Here is a 10,145-nt window from a genome sequence, read left to right on the forward strand (position 1 = left end):
CGCACATTCACAGAAAACACGTCACTTCCGCTCTGATAAACAGGTGTATAGATGCTTTATGTCCAGGTGAAGAATACCGAGGCTTCAGAGATGATTGTTCCTGCAGGAGACCTAAGATTATACAAGAGTCAAATAAGGTATTTCTGTGTTTTTATATAAAATACTTACAGTTTTACTTCAGTTCGAGTCTGATCATCCACTGAAATAAAGACTTTGAAACTAATGTTCATGTTAATATGGGCAAGTTTCTGAGCGTGAACCGAGAATAAAGTAAACTGCATTAAATACACAGGAACAGCGAAATCAAAGCTTTATTGTGCATACTAATGTATAAAACTGATGAAACATGTTTTTAATCTGCGATCCGTGAAATATCGCATGTGACGAATCTGTGGTCGTCGAACATCTGAAACTAATTTCGGACATACTTCTGAGCCAGCGTAACAGTTTAATGATCTACAGCACAATAGCGCAAGCTATGGTGAGAATTAAACAAATAATTAATTACTATAGGAGTGATTTCTCGATATAAATGATATCAAAATTGAAATATCTTGGTAAAAATTGTACATTTATACACAAAATGAGCAGCAAACGCAACTTTGATTGGATGCCATCTTTATTTTTTCTAGCTCAACTGTCACAGAATGGAAAGCACTGGATTGTGAGATATAAAAGGCAGCTAAGGATACATCCATGCTTCCTTCAAAAATCGATCTGAGGAAGGTATCTCATGAGACAGGAAGTGAAGCTATCATTGGATTCGTATGTGCCTTGATGCCTTCCTACCTTGAAATGTGTCCTCAGAAGGCAGCATTTTTCAGTTTTCGGACGCAGACTGAGTGTTCGGCCACTGCACTGGAGAGAATTTTTTTTTTATGGAGAGGTTGTTTTGTTATCCCCTGAGTCTGTCTGTCATGTTTCAAACTGTTTGTTTCCGTCCAGACCTGAACTGTCCGTCCCTCCGCTGGTCCCGTCCAGACCTGAACTGTCCGTCCCCCCGCTGGTTCTGTCCAGCCCTGAGCTGTTGTATCCCCTGTGGTCCTGTCTAACCCTGTGTCATCTGTGTTCCCTCCCAACCTCCCTCATCCACTACCTCTTCAACACACCTTGGACTCTGTTTTGTGTTTTGGACTGTCCTCTGCTCCACAGTGTTTGTCCCAGTCCCCAGCTATTCCTGTCGTCCCATTATTGATGCCTCCCATCAGTCCCTCAGCGCCTCCTCTCAGTGGTGAGGCTACACCTCGGGCCCTCTGGGAGTCGTCTCATCATGGCTATGAGAATCCCTTGGCTCCGCCCTCTGCCTCTGCACGCTCCAGTCCTCCTCGATCGGTCGTCCTAACTCCTGTGCCTATGCTCCTTCCTCCCTCGATTCCGGCAGAGACCGTCAGACTCTCAGCCTTGCAGGACTCCTCCACCCCTTCGTCTTCCGCCAGCTCCTCCCTCCCTCAAGCTCCACCTCTGCCCCCGGTCGCTCCTGCTCAACTTCAGCCCTCCGGATCTCTACCACTATCTCGGGGGGTCGTCACTACGGCTATGTCGCGGCCTCCTAGATCTTTGGAGTCCCTCCAATACATCGGCTCTCTGGCTTCGCGGTGGACTTCATCATTGGTGTCTCCATCGCCTCTGGTCATTGGTGGCTCCAGTGATCATCGCCCCATGGGTCCTCCCTCCTGCGCCGCCGCCATGGGACGCAGTCTCAGCTGTGGCCTGTCAGCTCGCAACATCTGCCTCTGCTCAAGGCTCCACCCTTGATCACTCCACCATCATCTTCACTCTGGATTTTTGGTTACTGCCTCCTCCCGGTAGGCCGTCCACCTCCTAAACCGCCTCCTACATCGTCATCTGCTTCTCTGTCATCTTATCTCGTGCCTATCAAGCATGCGCCTTTCCAGGAGGGGGCGATATGTCACATGCACACATCACATCACTGTCAGTTTGTTTGTTTTTCTTCTGTTATGTGTCTCTTTGAGTTTCCCACCACAGTCTGTTTTCATGGACACTAATCATCATCACAGCTGTTAGTCATTTGAGTTTATTAGTGTGTATATCAGTTCAGTTCTGTCAGTGTGTCTTTGTCGGTTCTTGTTTGAGAAAAGGTATGTGTTGGTGTATGTTCTGCTCTGGATTCTGTATTCTCCCTGTGGATTATCAAGTAAAGACTTATTTAACTTTACTCTTTCTCGTCGTGTGTTTGATACACCACCATTACATAACAATGACACAGACAACAGCAGGAATATTATGCTGCTGCTGTCACCTTAAAGGTCCTATGACATGCTACTTTTTGGATGCTTTTATATAGGCCTAAGTGGTCCCTAGTACTGTATCTGAAGTCTCTTTCCCGAAATTCAGCCTTAGTGCAGAATTTCAGCCTCTACAAGCCAGTCCCACAATGAGCTTTCCTCAGGACGTGCCGTTTCTGGGTCTGTAGCTTTAAATGCTAATGAGGAGGAGAGAGGCGGGGCAAGGTGGAGGGTGGGTGTGGCTTTAACCAGCTTGCGGCCACGGTACCATGCGCTAAAGTTGACAGTGGATGTATCGCAATGGCTCGTAGACACGCAGTCGTTCAAGCTTTCAGTTTGACACAGAATCTGATCCGGATGAAGAAGTTGCAACTCAGCGGCTACAGCAGGACATCTCCAAATGGTCAGTTTAAAACATTGTGTCTGGATACGGTAATTTAGTTGGTTTATGTATGCTGTTACAGTTATTATCATGTAGCTAATGCTAGCCTACATTGTTGGCTCTTCATGTTGCTCTGATTTGCTATCGTATGAATATATATATATGTATATATATATATATATATATATATATATATATATATATATATATATATAATATATAATATGTTATATATATATATATATATATATATATATATGTTATATATATATATATATATATATATATATATATATATACATTATATATTATTAGTGGTGGGCATAGATTAATTTTTTTTAATCTAGATTAATCTCACTGTAATCTTGGAATTAATCTAGATTAGATTAAAATGGCTCATTTGAATTCTGCCGAAGACATTCAGAATATGTGTGCTACCCAAATAATGACTAAAAGTGTGTTTGAGTGTCTGGACCTGACTACAACGTAGCCCAGGAGACAATGGGCCTACAGATCCAGTTCTGGCTGCATCTATAATTCAGATTTTTAAATCTCCGTATCCGCTTACATATATTTATATATAATCTATTTTTAATCTCTATAACAAAAATGTATAATTCAGATTTTGATCTCCATATTCATTTACATATATTATATATATCTTCCAAGGGGTTTTTTCCCTCCTAGGACTTTTTTCCCAGTGTTAGCACGCTGGGTTTTTCTCCTAGGGGGTTTTTTCCACCCCTGGGAGTCAGCCGACATTGGCTTAATGTAGCACCATCTTGTATATGTTACATATTACCACGCTTGCTTTTTAACCACTTCTCTTTTTTCTGTGCTCCTAATATGTAAAGCTGCTTTGAAACAATTACCAATTGTAAAAAGCGCTATATAAATAAATTTGACTTGACTTGAAAAGTAATCCGCCATTTTGTCCGACAAAGCAGTCAGGAGTTAGAAGATTAACCTCGGTGGAGTTAAACTTGAAAAATTTTGTATATTGACATCTTTCCGTGTTTGAAACAACATTGATTCTCATGTTCATTGATGTTTATTTGATGCTATAAATGGACTAGCAGTAAGAGATAATCGGTTTACGAGCCTCTTGAGCTGAGGCGCTACAACAATCTCTCACGACCATGGTCACGACACATTAAAGAGCCACAAAACATTTTTTATTGTTTTTTTTATTGTTATTCTTTAAAAAAACTACACCGTTTTAAAGCTGGGACTTTGTTTAATATCATAAGTAACCTGCTCTGTCTTGTCTGTCGACGTGTTGTCAGTGTCCTCTTTGCTCCGTGATGTATTTTTCACTGTGTGGCGTGACAGCGCCACGGCTTGTCGGACAAAGCAACAGTAACTAAGGGGGGCGGGTCTTTGCGAATGGTCAATTCGGCTAGGTATACATCCGCGCTAAAATATCAAGGTGAAAGTCATCATAGCTTGCGTAGTATAGACCCAGCTCCCAACCCAACTTTGAGAATAGATTAACAGCAATATTTTTTTTATCGCCCGATAAGAGTCTCACGTTAACGCAGCACGTTAACGCAGATAACGGCCCACCACTAATATATATATATATATATATATATATATATATATATATATATATATATATATATATGTATATAATATATATAATATATAAAAATATTGTGCTCGAATCTCACTGTAGTAGCTCATTTTCTCATGGGCGGACAAAGCAGAGAAAGGAGAGGTAACCTTTCCCCTTATGACGACTTATGGGGAAGATTCCAGATTGGGTCGTCTGAGCTTTTGTTTTCTCAAACGCGAAGCAAAATACACAGGGCTGGGTTTACACCCATTGCCTTTTCTAGCCACTGGGGGACCATATGCAGGCTAGGGGAACTCATATTAATGTTAAAAAAACCTCATAAAGTGGAATTTTCATGCCATGGGACCTTTAAGAGCGAATGCGCGGATCGAATTTACTGACACACATCCGTTTTATTTCTTAACTGTTTACTTACGACATAACTGATTTTTGCCTCTTCTGCACAGGGATCTTACACAGTTTGGAAAAGTATGGAATTTGATTTGAGTAATTTTCAGGTGTGGAAAAGCATGGAAAAAAATCATAGTATGGAAAAATATTTGTTTCCAGACTATTGGCTCTATTCAGTTTTTTTTATTATTATTATTATTTATTATAGCTGCAAACTACTCACTTTTTGGCGAAATTAGCAGTTTTGAATCAATATACATCATTTATGTGAATCGTGCAGAGCCAAAAAAAAAAATTCTGTCTGAGTGTGTGTCACAAGATTTTCACAAGTATCGAAAATAGGATACTTTCTCATAGAGTGGAGTGAGTCGCCATCTTTCTTGGAGCTCTGTGGCATAACGGATCACTGTAGCACTCGTGAACCAACCATCTCTTCCACTTTACTAGTTATAACACAAAACATGATTGAACATCCAAAGGTATGTTGAAAGATACAGTACAACTTACTGAAATCTGTATCATGTCACATGCAATCGATTCAACCACAGAAAAGTGTGAATAAAACAGCTTGTAAAAATGTCACATTTAGCCTACCTTAGAAAAGACGTTCAATGTCCAAAAACTCATTAGTCAGATACGAAAATGAACTTCAAGAGGTGCATTTTGTTAAATATATGCAATTTAGGTTTATGTTTTTGTCATAAGTGCACATGTTAAAATCACAATCTTCTCCTGGGGGAGGATGCCCCCACACACCCCTACAAAAAGTCTGTTCCTACACCTCACCTTTTTCACCTCTCTTGACTTTGCAGATATGTTTTTAAAGTTATGAATTTGTAAAAAAAAAAAATTGGGGAAACTGTACAGTTGTCATACTGTGATTGTGCAGGCTACTCATACTCCTAGGCTACTCTATAAAAATTCTCAGATACTAACAACCAATACCGAGAACAGAGCAAACACTGACCAGAATGGATAAATCAGAGAAGGATGTCTATGCAGTAAATGTATCAAATTAATAGAATATTAAATTAAATATTTACGCCAATTAGTTAGTGGTATGGTCTCTACGCCACCCTGTTAAACAGGGAATAAATTAGTACTTGTAGATTAATCCTAGGGCTGGATGATTAATCGAAAAGTAATCGAAACCGAAATTCAGAACCTCTAACCGACGTAATTTTCCCATGTCGGTTATTTCGTTTTTTTAATCCTGTTAATACTTCCCCCTTAAAAACATTACCGCATGTGTAGCCACATCACTTTGCCCCGTCCAGTCAGTGGCATAAAAGCAAAACACGGAGGTGAATGCCGGTTCAACACATAGTGATGGCGCGCTCATTAATCGTAATCGAGGTAAAATGTTAAATTAATCGAGGTTTTGATTTTAGGCCATAATCGTCCAGCCCTAATTAATCCCCAACAAAAGTCACACAGGTACATGGTTTTACAATCAAACAATAATTTAAAAATCACTAAAAGACTGCAGGACCCGGGCGACAAACATGAAGCAGAGAAAACATAGAAAAGGAGACTGAGGCTTACCAATGGCAGAAATCGTTTGGAAGTAGGTCTGGAAATTTGAGTGTGGAAAAGTATGGAATTTTGCAATGGAAAATGTGTAGGAACCCTGTCTGCATTTAAAGTTATTTGAATGTGTAAATTGGCAAGACAAAACATGTCCAAATGTTAACCTTCCACTCTATGATGAATAAATTTTTAATCCGCAAATCACATGCATGCCGAACCATGGGTCTAGTCCGTATGGATGAACTGCGTTCTGTTTCACCCCTAATAATCAGTCAACACGCTTATTATCATGATTGCTATCATACCAGAGATGGAGAAAAATCCTACTCCAGTAAGAAATATGTCCCTGTCCCCAAAAATGTTGGTGCTCAAATGTGCGTCCATCGTTTATTTTTACCATGCATGTCCACCTGCACACCAGTTATGTGCACCCCTGTGTATATCCCTCCATCCAACCGTAGTTATAAACTATAAATAATAAACTAAAATACTATTTGCAACATTAAACCTTTTCAAATCAGACTAAAGTATCTCCTGTAGTAAAGTGTTTCTCTCTCTCTGTTCTTTGTGTCATTAGTGTGAGATCAGACTCACATGTGTCCAGCTCTGTGTCTCTGAAGAGTGACAGTTCAAAAGGTGTATTACCACCAGGGTTCAGTGAGAGAAAATCTGATAAAAGGTATTTCATGTGTTTGTAATTTTCACACTGACTGTGTTTAGAGATTGTATCAGTGAATACTAATCATGAAACACTTTAGATCAAATATTTATCAGAGTATTCACAGCTAATGCTTTATTCTCTTTCTGTAATATTTTCCCTGGAAAACCAGTATTTTTTTTTTTTCATTTATTTGATTACAGGCTTCAGTATGAGACATTAGACTCAGACGTTCAGACTCGCAGGAAACACGAGAGTTTCAAAGATCTGTGGATCTTCCAGGTAGGAAAACACATTTTCATAAACGTTCAATACTTAAAACAAACAAATATTTTATTAAAAAATAAATTTAATTTGATTCCTCCTGATAACTTATTTTTCTATTGAAGCATGCATTTTTTTTTTTTTTTAAATCCATTTGTTAAAAAGCTGGTTAGGATGTTAATCTTTTAACTGGATTTTTTAAACAGATATAATTATTGAATGAATAGTGTTGACCAAAAAGATGTACAATTTGATTTAAATTGTGTTGTTCTGTCCTTTTTGCTTTCTTTTGTTTGCAGGATCTCGAGAGCAAAATAATCACATTTCTGAAGGAAGAGCTGGAAAAGTTTGAGAAAATATTACAAAATGAGAACACACAATACTTTGTGAAGGACTTTAATGAGAATAAATGCAGTATCAAAGCAGCAGCTCTTGATCTCACACTACATTACCTGAGAGAGATGAAGCAAGATGAAGCTGCTGATGCTCTAGAAGGTCAGAGACTCATGACCATCTGTCTGATTGACACTTATAAATGTAGGAGAGAAATTTAAGATTAAAACTATCTCTGTTTATGTGTTTAGATGAGCTGCTCTTCATTCATCAGCTCAAATGTGGTCTAAAGAAGAAGTATCAATGTGTGTTTGAAGGAATTGCAAAGCAAGGTGACTCCACACTTCTGAATAACATCTACACAGATCTCTATATCACTCAGGGTGGCAGTGAACAGGTCAATACTGAACATGAGGTCAGACAGATTGAAGTTGCTTCCAGGTGTCATGAATCTGAAGAGATACAGATTGAATGCAGAAATTTGTTTGAAGCTCCTGAACAAGAAGAGGAGATCCGAACTGTACTGACAAACGGAGTCGCTGGCATCGGAAAATCAGTCTCTGTGCAAAAATTTGTTCTGGACTGGGCTGAAGGAAAAGAAAATCAAGATATCAGATTCATATTTCCTCTTCCATTCAGAGAGATGAACTTAAAGGAGAAAGAAAAACTAAGTTTGATGGACCTTATAACTCAGTTTTTCCCAGAGACAAAAGGACTGAACCTTACAAGAAGGAATCAATTCAAAGTCCTGTTCATCCTTGATGGATTGGACGAATGTCGCCTTCCTCTGAAGTTTGATCGTAATGAGACGTGGTGTGATGTATCGTCACCAGCCTCTCTGGATGTTCTCCTAACGAACCTCATGAAGGGAAATCTGCTTCCTTCTGCTCTCATCTGGATCACCACCAGACCAGCAGCTGCCAGTAAGATTCCTCCTGACTGTATCGACCGGCTGACAGAGATACGAGGATTCAATAACTCACAAAAGGAAGAGTACTTCAAGAAAAGATTCACGGATCAGAATCAGGCCAACACAATCATTGATCATGTTAAACAATCAAAGAGTCTCTTTATCATGTGCCACTGTTCTCCAGAACATTCTGGAGGAGAAAAGAAATAATGATGTGAAAATCAATCAGGCTGATGAGATCTCTAAAACACAGCAGGAATCAAATACTGAAGACACTCCCAAGACTCTGACACAGATGTACACACACTTTCTCCGCTTTCAGATCCAGCAGAGCCGCCGAAAGTATGATGGAGAATACACAGCAGATGTTTCCTGGGATAAAGATGCCATCCTTTCACTGGGAAAACTGGCCTTTCATCAGCTGGAAAGAAACAACGTGATCTTCTATGACACAGACCTGGAAGCCTGTGGTATTGACGTCTATAAGGCATCAGTGTACTCCGGCATGTGTACCCAGATCTTTAAGGAGGAAACGGGGATCACTCTTGGTACCATGTACTGCTTTGTTCACTTGAGCATTCAAGAGTTTATTGCAGCCCTTTATGCACATCTGTTTCTAGACATCAACAAGACAAATGTGTTTGATCATGAGTCTACAGAACAGGAAAACAAAAATAAAAATTTGCTCAAGACTCGTTATCCATATCTGTTTCGAGACATCAACAAGAAAAATAAAATCATGATTGATTTTCTCAAGACTGCAGTGGACAAGGTGCTCGAGAGTGACAGTGGACACCTGGACCTTTTCCTTCGCTTCCTCCTCGGTCTGTCACTCCAGTCCAATCGACGACTCTTACAGGGTCTGTTGACACAGCAAGATGACATTGACCAGATCAACAAGGAAATAGTTCAGTACATCAAGCAGAAATTAGAAGATAATCTGCCTGCAGAGAGATCCATCAATCTGTTCTACTGTCTGAATGAACTGAACGACCAAACTCTGGTGAAGGAGATCCAGACCCACCTTAGCAAAGGAAGTCTCTCATCTGGTGACCTTTCACCTGCCCAGTGGTCTGCTTTGGCCTTCGTGTTTTTGACATCAGAGGAAGAGCTGGAGGAGTTTGAGCTTCAGAAATTCAAGAAATCAGACGAGTGTCTCGTTAGATTATCAGCAGTCATCAAAACCTCCAGAAGAGCTCTGTAAGTCATTCAGTATATTTTGTCATGTTTTGCTCTCATCTTTGTATTAGCTTATACTTGAGGAAACAAAATTCATACATTTTATTCAGATGCTCAAACTGGGAAAAAATGTGTAATTTGGTACGGATGTTATTTATGTTCCTAAAAATAAGATGTAATTCTGAAAGGTTGTAATATAAAACAATTAGATATGACAGTCTAAATAAAGTACAGATATATTATCAGTTGCCACTCTGTATCTAAATGGTTAGATTTTTGAGTAGTTAATAGTGGAGGACAAAACATAATGTAATGCAAAAGCTTGTTGTATCATATTTTATGTACACATTTTAAACATGTTTCATTTGATCTAGGAAAATTGTCACTGAATAAAAAAATGATAATGTACAGGAAATACTAGTTTTATGAAGAGTAATGTTAGTTTAGCTCAGCCTCTTTACTGTATATATGCTGTTTATGTAATAAAAAAGGAAAATATATTTAATATTTGTATATAGAAAAATTTACTGAAAGTGTTCCATCTAATTCTGTGTTTTGACTTATTTCCCTTGCAGGTTAAATAATTGTAACTTAACAGACAAAAGCTGTCCAGCTCTGGCTGCAGTCCTTGGATCAGATACCAATCTGAAAGAGCTGAACATGAACAATAATAA

At 39.1% G+C, this 10,145-nt stretch overlaps 1 protein-coding gene across 1 annotated transcript; it reads left to right on the forward strand.

Moving 5' to 3' along the window:
* The first annotated feature begins 2,546 nt into the window (after positions 1-2,546).
* Positions 2,547-8,502, forward strand: LOC125251971 (NLR family CARD domain-containing protein 3-like). Its single transcript, XM_048165025.1, has 6 exons — positions 2,547-2,649; positions 4,654-4,675; positions 6,705-6,806; positions 6,989-7,067; positions 7,349-7,544; positions 7,634-8,502. The coding sequence occupies exons 1-6, from the start codon at positions 2,547-2,549 to the stop codon at positions 8,500-8,502; spliced, it is 1,371 nt and encodes a 456-aa protein (XP_048020982.1).
* The last annotated feature ends 1,643 nt before the right edge of the window (positions 8,503-10,145 follow it).

Source organism: Megalobrama amblycephala, linkage group LG17 (assembly GCF_018812025.1).
Source record: "Megalobrama amblycephala isolate DHTTF-2021 linkage group LG17, ASM1881202v1, whole genome shotgun sequence".
NCBI classification, from domain to species: Eukaryota; Metazoa; Chordata; class Actinopteri; order Cypriniformes; family Xenocyprididae; genus Megalobrama; species Megalobrama amblycephala.

What these genes read in the sequence shown, in the direction of transcription:
- LOC125251971 (XM_048165025.1), top strand. Translation starts at nt 2,547, where the DNA reads ATGGCTCGTAGACACGCAGTCGTTCAAGCTTTCAGTTTGACACAGAAT. An exon ending in AAGATCTGTGGATCTTCCAG is followed by an intron (nt 7,068 to 7,348) that starts GTAGGAAAACAC and finishes TTTTGTTTGCAG; the next exon opens with GATCTCGAGAGCAAAATAAT. An exon ending in AGCTGCTGATGCTCTAGAAG is followed by an intron (nt 7,545 to 7,633) that starts GTCAGAGACTCA and finishes TTATGTGTTTAG; the next exon opens with ATGAGCTGCTCTTCATTCAT.